This window comes from Chaetodon trifascialis, chromosome 9 (genome assembly GCF_039877785.1).
Source record: "Chaetodon trifascialis isolate fChaTrf1 chromosome 9, fChaTrf1.hap1, whole genome shotgun sequence".
Taxonomy (NCBI): Eukaryota; Metazoa; Chordata; class Actinopteri; order Chaetodontiformes; family Chaetodontidae; genus Chaetodon; species Chaetodon trifascialis.
The window spans coordinates 8,213,318-8,235,153 of NC_092064.1; the positions used below are offsets into that span (position 1 = coordinate 8,213,318).

The window sequence follows — 21,836 nt, forward strand, 5'->3', positions numbered from 1 at the left end:
CTACCTCGTGGATTTTCTTGGTCCATATCAGTGAAAGATGCGTGTTTCTCATACAGTGTGTGATGTCGAAGGTGAGCTCCATGCGGCAGCCTGCTATCCTTCCTCCTGCACCAGTGACATGCTCCTCAGCTACAAGCCCCCTGACCTGCAGTACAGCATGGAGCAGGCTGGGGTCTAGCACAGGTATGCACACGCACACACATGCGTATGGCATAGGTGTTTAGCCCGTGGAGTCTTAAACCGTCTCTTCTTCACATCTGTCTTCTTTCAGGACGGGGTGTATCCTGTGTACAGCAGTCCATATCAGCCATCCTGACTTGTGTTGACTTGAGTTGAGCAGCATCACGCCAAACCACCATCGTCTGCCCAAGCGGGGGCGCTCTACGTCCATCTGTCTGTCTCCATCTGTCCCTGGGAGGGCAGTTTGCGCGAGCGAGGGGGGCACGGGGGGGGGGGGGGGGGGGGGTTGTAGACATTGGGGGGTTGGGGGGGGGGGGGTCCGCGGGGGTTCAAAAGTTAAAGTGCCAGCATTTTCTGCACAGACATCCAGCATTCATTGCCACCGGTCTCCTCTTTTCACGGTGGTTAGATTGGGGTTCCACTCCTCCCTCTTTTCAACTCGACCCCCCTCCCTTCCACGCCCACCTGCTGCCCTCACCTCATCCTCCCCTTTCACCCTTCATCTTCTATTAACTGTTGGCATACGTCATGATGTGCCTCGTAGGCCAATGCATCGATACAGTCATACATGCAAGAACATAACACAAAGAAACACACACACGCACTGCTGCCACAAACCCAAAGTATTCACGTTAGGGGTGCGTGTGTGTGTGAGTGACTGAGAAGAAGAGGTGAGTGGAGGGGAAAGGTGATTGTGAGGTTCAGTCTGCTCCACTGTCCCCCCCCCCCCCCGCTGTCCTGCAGCAGATCATTCCGGAGCGTGCTGAAGTCTCAGCAGTGGCGGCCTCCCTTCTTTGGGTGTCGGGTGTTTTGGATCAGGCTCCAACTGGGCAACAAAACCGCTCTCTCCAAAGATGGAGCTCAGTGACACCGCACAGGACAAACCAGCTCTCTCATTAGTTTTTTTGTTTGTTTCTTTTTGTTCTGGCATTCTTTTTTATTTTATTATTCATTTTTACAGCTAATGTCCATGTAGGCATTACGGTCAATATTGTTACTCTTATTGTTATTACTGTTTTCTGTAAAAGAGGTTTTATTCTAATGAATATTATTGTTATTATCATCATTATTATTATTATTATGAAAGGAAAAACAGTTCTGTGTTGCAAGGAGGACAGCATTGTTCTTTGGTTACTTAAGTAATTCTGCACTTTCAGTTCAGCTATTCTCTCTGTCTGTTCCCCCCCTCCCCTCGCTGTTCCTCGCTCTCTCTCATGCTGTTACCCCCGCAGATCCACCCTCTGTGCCTCCTGCAGTCCTAACTTTCCCCACCTTGTGTTGCCCCTTTTGTCCATCCTCCTTCCTTCTTTCCCGTGTCAGTGACAGTGTATTGCATTGTGGGTAGTTTTACCAGACATATGCTCCTTTCCTTGTACAGTGATGCCATGTATAGAACGCTATTGCAATTTCTGTATCAAATCTCTTCTTTTTTGTTACCTTGTTTTTAGATGTTGCTGGGGAGGCTTTTTTATATTGGTATTGTTTATCATTTGTATTTTTGGATGTCTTCGAAATGTTTTTTTTTTTTTTTTCGTTTTTGTTTTATGAGATTTCTTGAGATTTCTAGCCAAAAGAGGACAGAGAGAAGAGAGACCACGCTCTTTCTGTGTCGTAAAGAAGATTGTTCTTATTTGTTTTAATATTATTATATCGAGACACTTGAATAAGAGGAGAGTAATTATTTTGTGTTGCTTTTTAAAATATCATTTCAATCGATGTTGTTGTGACTGTCATTCTTGTTGATGTTGGGCCTGTTCTCTGTTAATGGGGTAGTTGTGGCAGGCTATACATGGTCAGGCTTTGGGCTTTGTCTGGGTGGTTCGGGTGCTACAGAGACTTGACACTCTTACAAAAAAAAAAGACAAAAAATGAGGAATAACTTGTAAAATAGCTGACATATCATCCTAAGCATCACAAGTGTGGAGACGGACAAACCCACTTCTCTTTCTCTCTCTTGCTGCCCTGCCTATCTGCTGTGATTCTCCGACCATCTTTTACTACATCGGCTTGTGATCGGATGACGCCTTACGGACATGGCCCCTCCTCCCAAACTAATCTTTGTCACTATGGCAACGAAGGAGGAAACAACTACTATTACTCGACCCCTTTCTCCTCTTTTAGTTTTCTTCAATTTCATTTCGGCCTTGCTTTGTTCTCCCGCCCGAGCCTGGAAGGGAAGATCGGAGGCTGTGTTTCTTGCGCAGTTAATGGATCATGTTGTGGTTGGATACACCTGGATGCACCTCCAAACCATAAAAGGGAAACATTTCACGAGGTGACCATAGGAATGAACGGGTTGAATTGGACTTCCACAGCAGAGGAGTTACAAGGCTGTGGTCCGAGCGGGGCAGGATGTGCCCACCTTAAACACTTTTACCGAGGTCTGTGCCCTAAACCGAGCTCAAGCACAGCCGGATGGAGATTACAGCACACAGGGGAACACAGCAGATGATTGAACACCCCCTCCCAACGCCACCACCTTTTTTTTTTTCCTCCCTGTCTTTTACTTTTATTGTTTGACCTCTATTCATCCTCCCATTACACAATACCCTTGGATATTGAGTCTTTATTGGGCCAACAAGCAACTGTGGGGCAAAGAGTAAAGCTCCACTTATATGTGTTTATACTGGCCAGATTTCACAATACCTGGCTGCACGGTTGACTTTTCATATGCTCTCTATATATAGCTGTAGATGGTGTCATGCAGCGCCTGTGCTTTCCATTTGCACTGTGTCACTTCCTGTTTACCAACATTCGCTCTTGAGGAGAGCATTTAGCTTCAGTGGTAAATCTGAATCTCTAAAACAAGAGTACAGTACAGGTGTGAACAGTAAAGTGGGATGGATTCATGAACTTAACTCGCTTGTTTTCATTCCATTCAGCTCTTCATTCATTCCTCTTTCAGATCTGCCCTCCTGTTTTCTCTCATTGTTTACACCAAGCCAAAACTGAGATCTGGAAGAGAAAGAAATGGGGAGGTGTTGTCAGGAAACGGCCGGGTTGGAAGACATTGCATGTCTCTCGTCCCATGGCAGGATAGAAACTCTAAAATTAAGACCAGAGGCTCCACTTTGTCTCATATCGTGATGGAGGGGAAGAGCAGAGGCACACAGGAAGGGGCAGCTCGAGTGAATGGAAAGCACTGCGGATGATTCACAGGTAATGGAGAGGCGAGCGCTGTTTCACACACATCTTCTGCCCCATCAGACTGACACCCCCCCCCCCTTTTTTCTTCGTTAACGCTTCCATTCTCCCCCACCTCTCACCTTTTCTCTCCATCCCAGCCTCTCGCTCAGCAAGCCAGCTCTCTGCTCTACTCCTGTTTCTTAGGTTCTTTTTGTTTTCTATTGGTTCATTTTGTCTTTTTTTTGTTTTGTTTTTGTTTTTATGTTCATTTCTGTTGAGTACAAAAATACTAAAGTGCAACAACAATGATTAAAAAGAATATCAACCAAACTGAGATGAATAAATAAATATATATAAATAAAGAAATAATTTAAAAAGGTCATGGCTCTTGTGTTTTTGTGTTACCTGCTACATGCCTGTGTGGATTCCTGGTTCATGAGCATTTTAAGCTCTTTAAAGTGCAGTTTCAAAATATTTAAATAGAAAGATTTGAGCAGCGTCGCAATATTATTAGATAACCATAAAGGACCGTTTTTGTGTTTATGTGTTTTTTTTTTGTTGTTTTTTTAAGATTTTTACTTCTGTTTTCCCCACCCTCCATTAATATATAATAAATTACCCTATCTCTCATTTTAATATATTCAGTGCACATTGATTTGCAAAATTCCTACAGAATAGGGGTTGAGAGGTAAGTTTTGGCACAGGTGACAAAACAAAAAGCAAATACGTTAATGGGGGGGGGGGGCTGGTAAGATGGAAAAAATGCTTAAGGCATCACTAAAACTGAAAGAAAGCAGCGATGATGATGAAACAGAAAAAATGTAAAACATTAGCATAACAAAATAACAAAAGAAATGAAATAAATGACTAAACTTTAGAGATGAATAAATTGTGAATTGTTACCAACATGTATGTGGGCATTCAAATGCTCAAAAGGACACAAGGAGAGAAAAAGTCAAAATATTTCAAATGTAAGTATGAATTGTTCGTGAGCGGATGATTGTTGCCATGGTAGCCTAACTGATACTGGATTTTTGAAGCTGATACTTAAAGCAACAGCTTTTAAAAATTATATATCAGGCCAGAGTGGCATTTTTCCATAAACAAATAACCTAAACAATCTGAATATGGATTCCTGACACTTGTTTATTTAAGCAACTGTGATCATGCTACATACCTTTAGACATTCAGTCTAAAAATCAGCCTGTCACTGCTCTCTGGTGGACAGACGGTGTACTTGTTCCACTTGTTTATCGACCTTGCCATTTCTGTAGTGCAATTTCTTGGTCCTCATTGGCAGACGTATATAGACATCAGTGTATCTGCAATAATCTAACACCAGCTGATATCTGCCTGTCTGTCCGGGTCAAGATGCAGTGTGATGGTTTTGTTCCACGGCTGAGTTCGCCTCTGTCTGATGGAGAACTGACAGAAAGTAGTTCTAAATCTTTGAAGATGCACATGATCACTGAGGCTTGGTTTTTCTAACATACAGAAATAAATGGAGACCAATGGTTACCTGTGAGTGCATTCTTTGTAGGAGTTTCATCCACTGTGTCACTGAAAGGTGAATGCTTTCCATTACCAGACGGAGCAGGAGTTACCTGTTTGCGTCCAGCTCCAACCAGTCCTGTCAGCAGTATCTGTTTACATTTGGCAACATAATACTGGCTTTCAATGGTCTTAAGTGTGCAGCTGGTTTCATCACCTCACGGAGCCTAACCTTGTGTCAACCTTGTTCCACAGATGATTGAAGTCACAGGAAAAGGATACTGTATTTGCTAGAAGCATAACTTTTTGAACTTCCCATCAAAACATGTTTTCCAGGCAGAGAGGAACTTAAGGACGGAGTTTCCTCAGGGGACTAACAAGCTGCTGCTTCTTCAAAGACCCCAAACAAAACCGATGGTGTTTATTACAAGCAAATGAAATAAAAAATAAAAAATTCTTGGTGAGTAATTTAAGCTTGAACTGTGGCCTCAGGGCAGGAAATATACCTGTTCTATAGGTAGTTTTGTTTGTCTGCCTTTTGGCTGCAGTGCTCTGCATGCTGCTGCTCAGGTCTGTACAGCTGCACTGCAGAGGCTTTTCAGTCTCTACTAATTGAGCTCAGACTCTTTCAGCCACGTAGAGTGTCTGCCTTTTTAGATCAGGGATATCAGGGACAATTTAACATGCCTGATGATGGACAGGAATGATGCATGACAGGAAGAGATTTGTTTATCTCTCTGAACTGACAGTTTACTGCCCTCCATCCACCACAACTCCATCTTCAATCGCTGAGTAGATTGTTAAAGATTGACGTTTTGCACAGAGATGTTATTGTCTTCTCGTCTGCATATCCTCCTCTCCTCTCCTCTCCTCTCCTCTCCTCTCCTCTCCTCTCCTCTCCTCTCCTCTCCTCTCCTCTCCTCTCCTCTCCCACACTGGATCTTTTTGCTTCCCTCACGATTCTGTGCCCACTCTCCTCCCCCTTCTCCTCCTCTCTTTCTGCATCCTCTGCTCCCCTCTCTTTGTCCCTGCCTTCAGTCGGCAGTGTCTCCCTCTTTCTCTTTCTCTCCCTCTCCTCCATCTCCTCAGCTCCCTGCTTCTTTTCCCTCTCCCTCCCCTCGTCCCCTCCTCTCTTCCCACTCTCTCGTCCTCGGAGTGGCGGCAGCGTGATTGCCTGCGTCAGCCAGCCCTGCCAGCCCCTGCCAGCCAGTGAACGCTGCTACTGGAGCTGCCATACCCTGCAGAGAACCTTGTGTGTGTCTGTTTGTGTGTGCGTGCGTGTGTGTGTGTGTGTGTGTGTGTAAGAGAGTGTATGAGTGCATGCAGATGGGAAAGCAACTGAGTCAGGGAGGGCTGCCTCTCATCTCCTCGCTGTTATCACCTTCCCTCGCTCTCCCTCCTTTCCTCTGCTGCCATGGAGCTCCAGCAGGCTGAATCACAACAGCGTCTGCAGAAAGGGCTGAGGTAATACTGTGTGTGTCGTGGAGGGCTTTCTTTCTGTATTCCAGTGCACACATCTGCATTGAAATGCCTGAAATACCTGCATGCAGCCTTACAAAGTCCAGTATGTGTACGTGTTAGTTACAGTGTAATGTGTAGCCCCTTGCTGCCTATCATTATTGCTCTGAACGTCAGTGCAATCCAAGCATCCTCAACCTGAGGGCAAAGAGCTGTAACACCTTCTGTCCTGTGTGCTTGTGTTGAAAAGAATATCCTCGGTCGTCTCAGTATGAGTAGGATTATGAGTGTTTCCTTGATGGTTCAGTTCCTGCTTTCGTCCGAGGTGCTCACACAGATCACATGACCCAGATTGCAAGCAAGCAAGCACTCGACATTACTCATTCCCTTCACTCAGAGCGTGTGCATGATTGCCATCAATCCAAGCAGACCTGTGAATGTTTGGTATTGTAGTGATAGGGTAAGTGTGCAAATTAAAGCTGGACAGCCAGTGAATTAGTGTGAAGTGAGAGGCATGTCATTGTCTGTGTGTGCTGTGTCTTTATTGTATGGCACTGAAAGTTTCATTTCAGTAGCTCTGTCTGCTTCTTTAGGCTCGTATCTCAATCTCAGTGATGCCTTGTGTCTTTAAAAGGTGAATTCACCAGACTCGTCAACCTATCCTTGTGTAACCCCTGTGGAATTGAGCCATTCAGATGCTTTTGATTTTATGTGACTATGTTTTAAGATTGCTGTCTCTGAGCTTTCAGATGTTGTTATGTCAGGATTATCCATAGAAGCTCATCATGGTTAAGTAACTGTCCATATGTAATTTCTTCTCCAAGCAGGTAGGTGTGTATGTGCATATGGTGCTCCACTGGGCCATTATGCAGCGTGTGTGTCTGAGGAGGTGGGCATCAGGCTCTGCTGTCGTGTTCCTTCACACATTGGCCTTATCCTGGACAGGTACGGTACACAGCAACTGTAACTTTGTGTACATAATTGGAATTCAAGCAAAATGTAGCTCCAGGTTGTTGCACTGATTCATATTTAAAGGTCCAGCATGTAGGATTTAGATATGTTTGCTACCGTTTCTGTCAGGCGAGATAATGCTGAAATGTTTTAAGTTGTCATGTTTTGCCCTCACAGTCCTATTGCATCAACACTGATCCTGTTACTCACAGGTGCAATTGAACCCGCCCCCAAAATTGATGGACGGCACCGGGCAGTTGTGACACTGCAGGAGAACATGACACACCGGTTCAACTGCCAATCAGACAGCTGGGATCCCCGTGCCCCTCCCTTGCTAACCTGGTACCTGAATGGGGTGCAGCAGAGAGAACTGTCAACCAAACGCGGGCGCCTGGTGATGACATCGCAGGACGATTCTGAGGGCATGAGACCGGGGACCAATCACAACAGCACCTTCGCTCTGCGGGCCAAGAAGTGGGACAGGGAGCTGGTGTGTGTTGCATCAAACCCCAGGACAGGAGAGAGCTACAATGCCACGATCACACTCAATGTTCAGTGTGAGTCTGTGTGAAATATGTCAGGATTGTGAGTGGAGCCAACTATTTTCTGTTGACACAGTGAATTAAGTGCTGAGTCGTTCCTCTCCTCTGGCTCCTAGTTCAGCCTGAGATCCTCAGGGTGAACGCCCACTACAGTGAAACCTCAGACCCTGGCCTCTCCCTGGTCCTCTTCGCCTTGGTACGGTCCAACCCGCCTGCCACCATCACCTTTGTAGACCAGTCCGGCCAGCTGGTGGCCAACACCTCCGACTTCCTCATTCTGGACTCGCGAAGCTACCCCTGGTTGACCAATCACACGCTGAGAGTCATGCTCAGTAGCTTATCAGGAAATGTCACGCTGAACGCTAGCAACAGTGTAGGAACAGTGCAGAGCAACCTCACACTGGCAGGTCAGTGATGGAAAAAGGCAATGGGAAAGCGATAACGCTAAGCTAACTGTGTTGTGGCTGTAGCTTCATATTTACTAGAGACATCACAGTGGTATCTTCTCATCTAATTTGAATAAGCATTTAAAATGTCCTCTAATCCTCTCTCATTCTGTCCCCCAGAGTTCCTGCAGTCTCGTGTGGAGGTGCCCATGCTGGGAATAGTGACTGGGGGAGCCATGGCCTTCATGGCCCTCCTCATCCTCAGTCTGATAGTTCTCTGCCTCATGCAAAAAAACAAGACTAAGTCCTTTGGTGAGACTCAAGTGTGTTTGTGAGCCAGTCATCTGTATAACTCTCATTCAGCAGGATAATAATCTCCTTGTATTATGTTACAGATGAGCCAGTGGAGATTCTGATGACCAAGAAAAGGTAAAGTTTGAAATAACAATAATAAGAAGAAGAACATGAGGCTTTGGATATTTGTACTGTAAAATGTTGAATTATTCCTCTAAAGTATCACATATTGAGTCACAGTGATTTGGCACCTCGCACACATTTTGAACACTGGACACAGGTCACTATAATGAAACTCCTTTTGGGTTAACAGTGATCACTGATAATTAAGGCTTGAATTTGGATTTTTAACAAGTGGACAATCATCTTTTACAATTTCTACAACCACCTTCCTTACCTCAACATCACACTGACTGTATCACACCCTCCCCCACCGCATGTCATCTGATAATTTCCATCTCAGCATCACTACTGCTTTGGAAGAAAAAACACTGATGAAAGCATTTTTTGTGCTCGTATGAATACTTTATGTCCATCCTGCAGACCAATAACACGTCTAATCCAAGTTAGATATCGCCTCTTCACATTTCCTTCACAGTGACTCTGCTAATTTGAGGCCAGAGAAAGCTGATAAGACTCACATCCCCAGAGAGAACATGTCTCTGCCTTCCAACATGCAGCTCAATGACCTCAGCACTTTGAGAAAAGGTACGTCTAAGAAGACGAAACAAGCTCACCTCATACACAGAGCTGCAGATTCATGGTTCACAAGATGGCAAAGGTCTGGAGGTTACCTCAGTTAGTCAGTCAATAACACGCCTTTATACGAATATGTCAGTTGTTTTCTCAGTCGAAGCTCAGTGCTAAAGGCTGGCAAAATTGAGCCTCTTACAAAAGGGTGTCTTGCATGCTGAAATGGAAGCGAATGGCAATGCAAACATTTCCAACACACTTGCAGCCCAGGTTCTTGTTTAGAACATGCAAGTTCTTCAATCCAAAATTCCCACAGTGCATCTTAAAATGGCTGTTCAGTCAGAGCCGGTTTATGCAATCTGCCTGTGGGTCCCAAGACCTCAGGGGCCCCAAGGCATTCTGTTTTAGTTGTTTGTAGTTATTCTTTGTGCCCTCTGGCTGCCTAGTGGGTTATGCAGTTAGGAATGTGCAACTTTTATCAGAGCAGAGCTGTTGTTGTCACCTGTTGTGTCCAGTAAAGGGTTGGAATCCTGCAGTTAGAATAGCAATAGAGCATAAGTACACATGCTCTCAGTGTCAAAAGAAAGGAAGAATCAAAAAATAATGAAGGGCTTACTACATCGTACACTGCTGTTGTAGAATAATGATAGATGAACTGGTAGAACAAGTATCAGTATTCAAAAACTACAACAGGCTGCTTGAAATGCACTTTGACACCTCTGTGACTCTGATGTGACCAATATACACTCATGAGTAGCACTTTATCTTTAAGCACAGCTGTGGTCAAAATAGCAGGCAAATCAAGCACTCCCATATACATGTAGGTACTCAACGCAACTAGCAAAACCCAAAGAAATATAGGCCTGTAAAATAAGGTTTGGATGCTTTCATTTAGTTTACTTATTGTGGCAGCTTAGAATGACCTCATCAAAACAAACATAGAAGCACATGTAGCGTATATTTACAGGATTTGCCTTTGCAGCCTTTTACATGTGGTTTCTGGATTTTATGCTAAGCTAACATAGCCATCTCCTGGCTGTTTGCTTCACATTTAGAGGTAAAACATGGGAGTGGTGTAAGACTTCTCATCTAAGTTGCTGCAAGAAAAAAAAAAAAAAAACTGTACCTCCCCAAAACTATGCCTTCAACTCATCCTTACATCTCTTGTGCCTTCTGCTTTGTCCTCCATCCTTCTTGCATCGCTAGCCCGAGAGGTCGCCCAGCAGAACAGTGTGGGAGAGGAGAAAAAAGAGGAAGAGGAGGAGGAAGATCTGTCTTTAGCCTACGCTGCCAGAGGTCAGAGATATACACTCTGATGCTGTTGCATTTTTCATTATTTATACTTTAGATTCAGCGTGGAGGAACAGCAGTGAGTATTTGGTTTTTTCGCTCTGTGTTCTCTCTGAATGCTTTTCCCTGATGATTCCCAGGTTTTGCCAGATATCCGATGGTGGGCTACATCTACAAGGTGAACAGCACAAGCAGTGAGGAGATCTGGCTCTGACTGACCTCAAAGACACACACACACACACACACACACACACACACACACACACACACACACACTGTACATGCATGCAAAACTACTTCTAATAGTGCAGCTTTCCCAGAGGAAACCCAAAACAACTGCCGGTCAGTGATTCAACCAGTCATCTGCCACCGTCAAGCTGGAACCAGAAACTTCTTGTTGTGGTGATCTTATGTGTTTCTGGGCCACATAGAGTGTCACCACACTCTGACACTGTTCACAAAAGACAACTGTCAATGTTTTTGCCGTTCTGAATCAAGTGCTCTGGTCTATACACTGCTGATGTGTTGTCCCAACAATGCAAAGTATGAACTCTACATAACAATGCTCATATTCTGTATGTTTTGACATGATCCCCTCCTGTAACCACATGCTCATGATGTCCTCCTCCCTGTTGCATTATTGGAATGCATTCATTGCCCTATGCTAACACCAGAATGTTCAAGATAATGTACTGTACATGAGATTTTACATTTTGATTAATAATATCCAAATAAGATGGTATATAATTATAGAGTGCATATTTGTATGTGGACATGTAACATGCCATGTACTGTATATTTGTATGCATATGTATATGTGTATAAAAGAGGGTGTCTAGTAAAGATTATGTTGAATTTACATGACGTTGTTGTGGGACTTGCTGTGGTTTCATTGGCACTCACCAGGGGGCGCTCTAAGGTGCTTTACAAAAAAGAAAATATGGTGGCCTCTGCTAGGTGCGAGGTTGATGCACATTTTTTGACATAGTACTGGTGATGAGTTTATATTGTGCAATGGTAAAAGCATTGCTTGAAAGCTTTTTTTTTTTTTTTTACAATAGCAGGTGCAAGAGAATAGTGCATGTCTTTATGTTTGAGGTGTGTGTGTGTGTGTGTGTGTGTGTGTGTGTGTGTGTGTGTGTGTGTGTGTGTGTGTGTGTGTGTGTGTGTGTGTGTGTGTGTGTGTGTGTGCCAGGTGTTAGCTCTAGGTCAGAGGTTGATGTGGCTTATCTTCAGACAGGAAGCAGAGTTGTGTTGTTGAGCATCTCTTCGCTCTCTCTCTCTCTCTCTCTCTCTCTCTCTCTCTCTCTCTCTCTCTCTCTCTCTCTCTCCCTCTCTCCCTCCCTCTCTCTCTCTCTCTCTCTCTCTCTCTCTCTCTGTTGCTTCTTCTGTGCTGAACAGGGATTGTAGTCTGTCACACACAGCAGGACAAACATTTGAAACTCACAGGGAATTGAAATATTCATCTGAACACACACCGGTCGTGTTCAAGTCTTTGTTTGTCTCCCAAAGCAACTTGTGTACTCATATTAGAAATGCATGTTCTTCTAGTCTTATGAACGTCTGTTTGTACTGTCTAAGGTTTTTATGGAGTGCACGGTGTCATACTTTTTTTGTTGTGTAAAAATATTCAACTGGTGGTTTCCAGCAGTTGTTAAATATACTTATGAGACAAATATGATGATTGAACTTCTTACAGTATCTCAGCCTTACAAACTCAGGGACCGTTTGCAAATAATTGACTGAATATTGCAGAAATCTCTTGGAAGACATCTTTGTCTTTGTCTAATTCGTCTCTATTACAGAGAATTTCCACAGCACGTGCCAAAGTAGCAGTCATTTCAGGTAATGTAGGCCTGGAACAATTTTTTTTATTCCACTTTTAATCTGAAGATTGTTGTTGTTCGTGGAAATGTCGAAGCCGCTTTGACAAAAATGAAAGAGGGTAAAATCCACCAGCGTCTAACATTTGGTGTCAGTAACTGGAAGTCACAGAGACCCCGAATCCTCCAGATGCAGAAATCAACAAAGCCTGCTGAGAAGGAAAACAAACCAATCACACTCACTTCCTACTCAAACACACACACACACACGCACTAACACACAAGCCGAGACACTTCAGCAGACGGAGATTGGATGCGTTGACAGCAGGGACACAGCAGCTCTTTATTTTGAGGTCAGTACTTTTATTCAAAACTTGCTGGATATAATATTGACTTTCAGTTGATCTCAGACTGTGTTGTGCACTTGTGTGTTTTTATGGAGTCCAAATAATATGATAGTTTTTGAAATAAAATCAACTCAACCCAAAGTTTGAGTTGTAGATGAGCTTAAATGACTTTCTTGAAAAAACAAAACAAAACAAAACAAAAAAAACAAAACCCTAAAGTCTCTCTTTCATCATCAGTTATCTGTAACGCTAAGCTGAATAAAATGGTTGACAGGGAGCAGAAAATGGCGTCCTTCCTGGTTTCTGTCTGTGTGCTCGCTCTTACTGACTGCGAGCTGAAATATGTCCTCCTGTCATCAGCAGGACTCAGAGGAGTAAACACACAATGAAATGCCAGAAACTTTTGCCTGCCTCCTTGCTGCTGCTCTGGACACTGACAGGTGGGCCTCGCTCACCATTCTTGCTTTTAATGGCATGAAATCAACGTTTTGTATGCCAGTAAATGTTCTCATGTTTCTTTCCACATCTCTCCCACAGCATCTGTCAGTTGCAATGATGGTAAGCTTTTGATTTTGATTGCTTTGATTTGGGTTGCATAGCAGTGAAATTAGGTGTAAATCTGTTTTTGTGAAAGCATGCCTGTGAGTAATTTTCAAGAAGCAGTTCAACAATCAGCACAAGCTGCAGGTTTCTTTTTGAACTTTGAACGTCTCCTTTTCTTACACAGCCGCAACCCCTAAGATACAAGCGAAAACTGTCTCTGGTGGGATTGTGCTCACTTGTGACGGCAATAAAATTAAAAACAAAACGGGCGACCCTGAGGAATCCCTAAGATTGGCATACAGTGATGACAACACAGGAGAGTACGAATGTGTGAATGACCCCGCTACTGATGGTTCTGACGAGGGGCAGCTAGGCAGCACTCTACCAAAAATCTTTGTGAAATTTCGGAGTAAGTTCTGCAGTAAAACTTGTATTTCTCGTGATTTGTTCTTATGTGTTTTGCATGTTGTTCTGGGTTTCATGCATGCTTTTGTACTTATTTGCATTCTGACTGTGTTATGAGGACAGTGTTTATCAAGATGTGTGTGTGTGTGTGTGTGTGTGTGTGTGTGTGTGTGTGTGTGTGTGTGTGTGTGTGTGTGTGTGAAGCCTGTGACAACTGCATAGAGCTCGACCTGACTTCAGTCATGGCAATGGCTGTAGGAAACGTGGTGGCTACAGTCGGGATTGGAGTAGCTGTCTACCTCCTTATGTCTCATACTCGGATCAGTCCAACCGCCTCTCACAAGAAAAGTAAGCTCTTTCTACCAACCTACCTACCTGTCTGTCTGTCTGTCTGTCTGTCTGTCTGTCTGTCTGTCTGTCTGTCTGTCTGTCTGTCTGTCCATATTCAGTATTTCCTTAATCCCTAATAACTAATCCTATTGATTAGAATAGACAGGATGACAAAGTCTGTGCATCCATCTCAGGGTTTGCCACTGAAAGGCTCCACTAACACTCCTGTTTAGCAAGCAATTTCAATCATATTTGATTGACAATATACAGTATGTTTAAATGAACTGAGTAGCAGTAAATACTACACATTTAATGATGCAATCTGTGTGGATTGATTCATTAAAATGAAAGAAATTACAATGCTCATTTGAAGTACCTGGAACTACCTTCTGTGTTTTCACAGAAAAACGACGGGCAGTGGATGAATACACGACTATTTGTTTTAAATAACTTCCAAAATAGACATGGTCGCATTGCTGTACACTGAGTTAAAGAATGGGTTCATATTTTTTTCATGTCTGATCAATGCTGCCATTGTGAATCTGACAATAATCCATTTTTGTTGACTGTGAATATTGTTTGGCTTTGGTTTATGCTAGATGAGAAAATTGATACCGCTGTCTGGTCCATATGATAAATATGAGGCGACCATAAGCAGGCGTTCAGCTCCTCTGCGGCTGCAGCTGCACTCGGGCCAGACTTTACATCAGGATATACACCCTGTGCTTTCTGCAGATATACCCCAATATACACCAGAGGAGTTTCAGAAAAGCTTTAGGCGCAACGCTCAGCCAGCACAAGCACGACTACACTCTGCACACATACTCTTACACACATTAAAAACTCAAGTGTCACAGACATGGCAGTCATAAAAGCCAAATCACAGACATGACGGCAGCTTCAATCACAGTGACAATAATGGACACAAGTATTACAGTTTAACTGAGACTGTTGCTACAAGTAGGAAAAGCACAGATAAAAAAAACTTGAAAAATAAATCGTGCATTCCCAAAAATGTACCTGAAGCGAAAAACTTAAATAAAATCAGAAAAAGGCATTAGCAGTAAAATGCACTGAAAAAAGGCTGTTCCACTTATTACTAATGGTTAATAAAATAGTAACATTCAGATTAGCCTGTTTGCCACTTAATGTTTATATATTAATATTAGCAACACATCTGTCCTCAGGCTCTGATCGACAGCATCTTGTTCCAAACGAAGTGAGCAGCAGAGCCCCCAATGACCATTATCAGGTAAACTCAAACACGAGGTCCTCTCAAGTGGCATTATGTGATTATCACATGTGAAAATTAAATGACTCTTTTTCTCTTTACTCCACTGTTCCTCCTTCAGCCTCTGAAACACAAAGGTGGTCAAAGGGACACGTATGATGTACTGACCAACAGGAGATAGAGGGGTGGTGGCTCACTGCGTGGGACCCCAGCTGAAAGCACTCCACGTGTGCTCGCAACTCAAACATCTGCAGGAGGGACAAGTCTATCATCTGTGATGGGTGTTGCACGCATGCTTCTCTGTATGATACTGTTTTAGCTTAGCATCTTAGCATAGACCCCTCACACAATGAGTGACTTGTTAAATACTTGCTGCATCTCATAGTTCACTGTTTATTAGCCGATGTTCATATTTTGTAGCATTTTAATCTGCTAATGTTATATTTTTCACTCATTATCTCTTTTTCTTTAAGTATCTGTAAATGAGGACCTACAACAGTCTCCTCATGTAAAGACTTAAAGATCAAGTTTTTATTTTGACAAACAAAACTCACATTATCAAGATGCAAAATCAAAAACTGAAGAATAAAGATTGTGCTGTCTTGTCATATTGGCAGGTGTTGCCAGTGCACATTTACTAAAGTACTGTACATAGAGGTACAATTCTGAGGTTCTTGACCAAGAAGGACATCACCAGGAAATAGTGCAAGGAGGACCCTTCTGCTCTGAAACACTGGTTGGACATTGTTGAGAAGATGTTTGATATAGATAGACTCACACAGATATGGAGAATCCAACAATCTGAGTTTATTGAACTGGGACAAATGGATGTCTTATCACACCCTTCACATAGACACCACTGGAGCCCCTGAGTAATGAGACATTCGGAGTTGTGCTGATATGTTCACTGACATGACCTGTGCTTGTTCTGCGGTTACTAAATGAAAAATAATAAAATGTATATTTGATAGCATATAATGCACTGTTTTGGTTTGTGGGCTCTGTCTTCTTAGCGTCCCTTGTCACGTTGTGCACAGCTTCACATGAGACATTTCCCATCAAAAACCACTCAGGGAGGTTTCATTGAAATAGCTGTTTGAGGCTTAAAGAGGTCTAATTATCCAATTTCACAAATAAACAAAGATTAGAGAAAAGCTTAATTAATAATTTGTGCTGCAGAATTTATCTCATGACCCCAGTCTCTCAGCTGGGAAAGACTGGGTTTAAATAACAAAATTTACATTACAGTAAGTGGCTCAGTTAGCTCCACCTCAAGTAAAACACTGCTTTCACATTGGTGCGTCCGGATGAATCTAGTTAGAAAATATATAACAACATATCAGTCACAGGGGCATTTTTCTGCACGATGAGCTCTTTTACTTCTGATACTTTTCAAGTTATAATCCTTTTGATTCCATTTATAATTGATTCAGCGATAGCATTCAGCGTATCTATACAGCAGTTTTCATTTTAAGAGTCTGACATTGTCACACTGCATGCATGTAATCTAGCATTGTTGTTTGTAATTGCATCTCACTGATATAAGCCTCACTTCACTGCTCACTCACCTGCAGCCATAACGGGGCTGTATTAAGTCACCTGTAGTGTTAGACCACACTTGCCTGTGAAACCACAGGTGTTACAAAATCAATGTGCTTAAGGATTTTAAGCACATTTTGATTGTAATACTGTACTTTTAGTTTGGCAGTACTTTTAATTTAGGGCTTTTAATTATAGTGGAGTATGTTTACATTGCTGTATTGGTGCTTTTAGTTAAGGATGAGTACTTCTTCCACCACTTCCCAGCAAGCAACATTTGGAAAAACAACATGTTTTTCTGATGTAAAACCAACATCAGTGTTTTGTTCATTCTGAGGGAATTCCCACAACACTGTGGGAAAATTACCAAACAGAAACCTGTAAGGAACGTTCCGGAAATGTTATTGGAACGTTTGTGTTAGCTGGGTTGCTATTGCTGCTGTACTGCATTACCATGAGAGTGAGACTCTTCCAGAGGCCTATATGAGTCGTTAAAAAACGTTTAAAAAGTTACACAAAAGACAAGGAGGAAATGGAGAAGAGGAGGAGGATGAGAGAAACTTGCTGACTTTATAGAAGTCCTCCTCACGTCAAATAATCTGATAACTTCAATTCTTTGATCACTGCTTGCAGTCTTTCACCTTCTCCTTGACGCTGCTGTGACAAAGCTACAAACTGCAGTTTCCTACCTGAGGAGGAGAAGAGAGATCAAACAACACGGCTCAGAAACACAAGCATGATCAACCTACACACACACACACACACACACACACACGACCGAATTCTGGCTCAAAGCATGTGCACGTACGTTCACACTCACACAGCCACATGCATTTGTCAAGCAGAAGTAGGTCTTTGTGTGGGAACGGTTTGACTTAAGACAGTCAGATACAGGAGCGCACTGTATACACCCCCACCCCTTCCCCCCTACCTCTTTGTTTCTCTCTCTCACAAACATACAGCAGATGTAGAAGGAGATAGCTGAGCAGTAAGTGTGGGAGTGTTTCCACTAAGCAGTGCACCCCACTCTATTACACAGAGTGTACTAGACTGAGTGTAATAGACTAATCAATTATTAGTTTGCATGAATAAGTAATATTAGTCACTGCTGGGAAGAATCACATTTGTGCAACAACAACCGCAAAACATGACGCAGCATTTCCACTGTGCACACAATGGATAGAAAATACATGTGTATGCACTGTAGAGATGTCAGATGTTTTCAGAGACAGGATGGCCAGTCACTCACGAAAGAGAAACCAGTGATGAAGACACATTGATGACGACTGTGCTACGGATATGAGCTGCGGCTTTGAGGCCGCTTCATGAATCACATGCAGTTATATCCGTAGAAGCATGTCAGTGTTGCTTCCGACCATGATAAAATAAAATAAAAAAGAAGACAAGGTGGTGGCTGCGGTTCATTTATTAATGACACGTCGCACAAATTAACACTGTATATTAGAAGAAAAAAGTGATAAAGGAAAAAAAGCAAGTTGATGAGCAAAATAAAGTTATGTCAGAAGTTATGATGAAAACATATAGTATATTATGTAGCCTACAGAAAACAGGTATATTAATATTTGTAATGACAAATACATGTTATGATTTTTATTTATGACGTTATTGTAAATACTCCACCATACCATGTTTTTATATTTAAGGGTCAGTACAGTCATAGTACAAATCTACACACAAACAGTCGCCACTTTATTAGGTACACCTGTACAATCTAATGCGATCTCGATTCGAGATTCTGCTCCTCCACACCTCCATATACCAAACAACACCACCACTGCAACTTCAGTGTTAAAACATTTCATCTAATTAACAAACTGACTGTGGTGTACGTAATAAAGTGGCCACTGTGTGTATATTTCTAAAACAAACACCCCCCCCCCAACATTGTCTCACTTACCGCTAACGGTGCACAGCCATACATATGGTTTTGGTTTTATTTGACCAGTTATCTGTCTCTGAGATTTCTGCCTCTGTACCAAGACAGCTGATGCGAATGGACATTTGTTTGTGGTGCTCACAGCACGGAAAACATTGAAAATACTTTCCATGCACTCTCAGTTACAATACTTGGTGTCAAGGTATTACAACTGACTCATGCCACTAGAAGACTGTGTTTAATTTCCTCATAAACATTAATGTGTTGATCTGTTTTTTCCAAATTAACTGAGTTGGTGAACCTGAATGACAGCAATTTACAGAAACAATGCAAAAAAAAAAAAAAAGCAATTCACCTCTGCTGTACCTGGACAACTGAAACAATGACTGTACCTGGTTAGATAATACCAGGAGAGAGTGAGAAAATGTTTGCAGAAGGAAGTACTACTGGGAGCATGACAGCTGTTCATGTATGTCTTTGGTGAATGTTTGCCTTCATCCATGCCGCCTTTAAACCAGGAACCTGATGCAGACTTGTCGCTATCCCATCCTGTTCACCGTAGAGTAAGTATCCTTGGAGCGAGTGTGAGTGTTCAATTGCTGCCAGAACACAACATAAACAGCGTTAGGTCGATCACAGAGTCATGTTTGCTCCTCCTAGCACCGTCACCAACCTAAGCAATGTACTCGTCTGCAAATTCGCACAACAAAGTTAAAAACCTTTGTGTTTTCTGGGACACTTTGAATTTTAATAAAGTCACTTGTGGTTATGAAGGGCAGATTTTTATCAGCTTAGCCAAATTAAAGCTGTTCTTATCTAATGAGCACCCAGAAACAGTTATCCATGCTTTTATCACTTCTTGATTGCTGTAGTTCACTGTATCCATCCTTTCACAACTCCAACTGGTTGATTCTGATTTCATCATCTTAGTTGTTTTAGATATTTTCCCGTGTTAGACTTGCCTTCTCTGTATTATATGTATTACATTATGCATTGGTGCTTTTTCTTATATTCTTCCTTTAATTATGTATACCTGTACTGAGGCAAATTCTAACCCACCTGCCTCGACTGGAAAGCACTTTGAGTCAGCTCCTGGTGTTTTTAAATGTGCAATGTAAACAAAAGTGACTTGACTGAAAAGCTAAACGTGTTCTTTTTACACTAACAGTAAACAGTATATAAGGTGATATTACGGTGATATAGTTAGCTTTAATGGCGCTGGTAAGTGGAGTATTTTCTATTCACCTGCTTCCACTCTTTATGCTAAGCTAAGCTAAGCATCCATAACTTGGCTGTGGTACTGATCATCTGACTCCCTACAAGAGAACAAATAAGTGTATTTCCCATAATGTCGAACTATTACTTAAATTTACTTAACACTCTCATCTCAGCTCTAATTCTATGTTTAGAGTTAGTTTGCAAGGACACGGCGGCTTTTGTCACTGTGGAGAAGAAAATCAGGTGAATGCAGCGAAGGCAAATGTAATGCACTTTTTTGTTGTACGATACTTACCTCATAGTCAGGAGATGGGACAGGTGGAGCCCGGCCTCCTGAATGAGCAGGTGCTAGAGGTACAGAGATATGACCAATCAGTTGAACTTTCAGAGTCAGTGCATACTTAGAAAGATGCTCTCTGGTTTATTGTGCATACATACAGACAAAATATGGATAACTTTAAGAGTAAAAATTTGTCCACACCCACTTTAATACTTCAAATACTTAAAAATAACTGAAATAGCATTTGCAGCTGCATCAGCTGCATGCACACACGTCGGCTACAATCCTATTTCTAAGTCTGAAAAATCAGTATTTCACTAAAAGATGCATGTTAAGTACTCCAGTCCAGGGGACATACTGCAACATTTTACATAAAGAAGTGGAACGCTTTGAGTTTGTATGATCTACTTTAATGCATTCTTACCTTTGGAAGTGTGACTAAGTCCAGGTGAGCCTCTCTTCTTGATGCGCATGTAGATAATCATCATCACAAATGCTGTCACGGACATGTCCGCAGTGATGGCCAGAGCAAACAGAGTCCCATCCAGCTCAAAACAATTTTCACACACTGGAGGACAAAGAACAGCAGTTGAATAAGTGAAGCACAGCTGACACATGGCACATCATGAGGAAGTGTGATTTTTACTCACCCTTTCCTTGCACGTAGAAGTAATATATTTTCTCGTCATATTTACACTCATAAAGGCCTTTCTTGGTATTGTCATACTTGAGTGTGTAGTCCAGTCCCTCACTGACGTTGTTATTTTTGTAGTACCAAGTCCCACTCTCTGGACAGGTCATCGTGACATATTCCCCCCAGAAGGATACTTCTCCTTAAAACACATGGACAGATGTTAAGTTACTTCAGTGTACTTGCTTTAATTCATCATTTCATGACGACCCTTCTTCCCCATTACGTTTGAGTTTCAAAATAGGATGATCAGAGAGCTGAGGTAGGTTTCCAAGACTCAGCTCATCTTATGTGCATCTGAGTCGGATCATTTTTCTCTGAGTCGAATGTCTTACATGCACGGAGGCTGAAGTGTTTCCAACGAGAGCCCAGAACAAATAACAAAAATACAAGTGGCATACTACACTGCAAAAAAGAATAAAGCAAATCAAAACATCAGTGTGAAACAAGCACTCGTTACACTGGTGTGAAATACAAAGAAGAATGCTCTACGTTTCCATTTAACAAGTCGGCTGCATGAATTAAATACAGGAAGTTGAAGAAGTGTCTTTGAAAAGAGTTCTTAAATGTCTTTTTTTCAGAATATGTGTTGTTCTGAATGAAGACCAGTATACAGAAAGTCAATGACTTACAATAAAAAACAAAACAAAACAATGCAATATTTACCTTCATCAGCCTTCACGGTTGCTGCGAGCAGGAGGAGGACAGCGAGTGCAGCCTGAATACCCATGCTGGTCATTTTTTTTTAAGACAGCCTCTGCTTATTGTACCGTTTGGTGAGCGTTTGACTCTATGCTGTAGATCAGATTTGTGAATGTAAGCACTTACAAGATATAAAAAGATATCAAGCTGCCTGAGACAAAAAGATTCAAAGGAGCAGGCTTGGTGCTTCTCTCTCTCTCTCTCTCTCTCTCTCTCACACACACACACACACACACACACACACACACACACACACACACACACACACGTTACTCCCCACAGGAAGTGTTTTTTTTTCAAGATGCATTCATGGTTGAACCTCTAAATGAAGTCAAACTAAATTAATACAGCGCATAGAAATCCTCCTGTACGGTATTTATTGTATTGATTTCGAATAGAAATAGAAATTTTTGAAATGC

The 21,836-nt window shown here is 42.3% G+C and overlaps 4 protein-coding genes across 8 annotated transcripts in view; 3 read left to right on the plus strand and 1 right to left on the minus strand.

The window, feature by feature from the left end:
• Positions 1-451, plus strand: part of sik3 (SIK family kinase 3) — a 30,039-nt gene extending 29,588 nt beyond the window's left edge. For all 3 annotated transcript variants that reach the window (XM_070970231.1, XM_070970233.1, XM_070970232.1), the window contains 2 exons: positions 57-183; positions 272-451. In XM_070970231.1, coding sequence (XP_070826332.1) covers positions 57-178 — 122 coding nt within the window. In that variant the 3' untranslated portion in view covers positions 179-183; positions 272-451. The remainder of the gene's footprint in view (positions 1-56; positions 184-271) is intronic.
• A 5,367-nt stretch (positions 452-5,818) lies between these two features.
• On the plus strand, positions 5,819-11,274 carry LOC139336419 (transmembrane protein 25). Of its 2 annotated transcripts, none has more exons than XM_070970532.1 (9): positions 5,819-6,261; positions 7,080-7,200; positions 7,419-7,763; positions 7,865-8,155; positions 8,315-8,446; positions 8,530-8,563; positions 9,027-9,136; positions 10,328-10,417; positions 10,552-11,274. In XM_070970532.1, exons 2-9 carry the CDS (start codon positions 7,101-7,103, stop codon positions 10,623-10,625), a joined length of 1,176 nt encoding a protein of 391 aa, XP_070826633.1. In that variant the 5' UTR covers positions 5,819-6,261; positions 7,080-7,100; the 3' UTR covers positions 10,626-11,274. The 2 variants fall into 2 exon arrangements, with proteins under 2 accessions (XP_070826633.1, XP_070826634.1); XM_070970533.1 differs by having other exon boundaries at positions 5,944-6,261; positions 7,083-7,200.
• A 1,248-nt stretch (positions 11,275-12,522) lies between these two features.
• Positions 12,523-16,062, plus strand: LOC139336669 (T-cell surface glycoprotein CD3 epsilon chain-like). The gene is made up of 7 exons (XM_070970835.1): positions 12,523-12,587; positions 12,945-13,021; positions 13,119-13,139; positions 13,309-13,533; positions 13,734-13,877; positions 15,047-15,111; positions 15,212-16,062. The coding sequence occupies exons 2-7, from the start codon at positions 12,967-12,969 to the stop codon at positions 15,269-15,271; spliced, it is 570 nt and encodes a 189-aa protein (XP_070826936.1). The 5' UTR covers positions 12,523-12,587; positions 12,945-12,966; the 3' UTR covers positions 15,272-16,062.
• A 1,976-nt stretch (positions 16,063-18,038) lies between these two features.
• Positions 18,039-21,621, minus strand: LOC139336608 (T-cell surface glycoprotein CD3 epsilon chain-like). 2 transcript variants are annotated; one of them, XM_070970760.1, is made up of 5 exons: positions 21,382-21,621; positions 20,675-20,857; positions 20,449-20,592; positions 20,040-20,092; positions 18,039-19,125 (listed from the first exon to the last, which is right to left on the minus strand). In XM_070970760.1, exons 1-5 carry the CDS (start codon positions 21,452-21,454, stop codon positions 19,066-19,068), a joined length of 513 nt encoding a protein of 170 aa, XP_070826861.1. In that variant the 5' UTR covers positions 21,455-21,621; the 3' UTR covers positions 18,039-19,065. The 2 variants fall into 2 exon arrangements, with proteins under 2 accessions (XP_070826861.1, XP_070826860.1); XM_070970759.1 differs by having other exon boundaries at positions 20,675-20,851; positions 21,382-21,481.
• Between the last annotated feature and the right edge of the window lie 215 nt (positions 21,622-21,836).

Coding starts and splice junctions, on each gene's coding strand:
- LOC139336669 (XM_070970835.1), top strand. CDS start 12,967: ATGAAATGCCAGAAACTTTTGCCTGCCTCCTTGCTGCTGCTCTGGACA. Junction 13,140..13,308: donor ATCTGTCAGTTGCAATGATG/GTAAGCTTTTGA, acceptor TTTCTTACACAG/CCGCAACCCCTAAGATACAA. Junction 13,534..13,733: donor AATCTTTGTGAAATTTCGGA/GTAAGTTCTGCA, acceptor GTGTGTGTGAAG/CCTGTGACAACTGCATAGAG.
- LOC139336419 (XM_070970532.1), top strand. CDS start 7,101: ATGGTGCTCCACTGGGCCATTATGCAGCGTGTGTGTCTGAGGAGGTGG. Junction 7,764..7,864: donor GATCACACTCAATGTTCAGT/GTGAGTCTGTGT, acceptor TCTGGCTCCTAG/TTCAGCCTGAGATCCTCAGG. Junction 8,156..8,314: donor GAGCAACCTCACACTGGCAG/GTCAGTGATGGA, acceptor TCTGTCCCCCAG/AGTTCCTGCAGTCTCGTGTG.
- LOC139336608 (XM_070970760.1), bottom strand. CDS start 21,454: ATGACCAGCATGGGTATTCAGGCTGCACTCGCTGTCCTCCTCCTGCTC. Junction 20,858..21,381: donor AACCGTGAAGGCTGATGAAG/GTAAATATTGCA, acceptor ATGTGTTTTAAG/GAGAAGTATCCTTCTGGGGG. Junction 19,126..20,039: donor TCCCATCTCCTGACTATGAG/GTAAGTATCGTA, acceptor GTGTTCTGGCAG/CAATTGAACACTCACACTCG.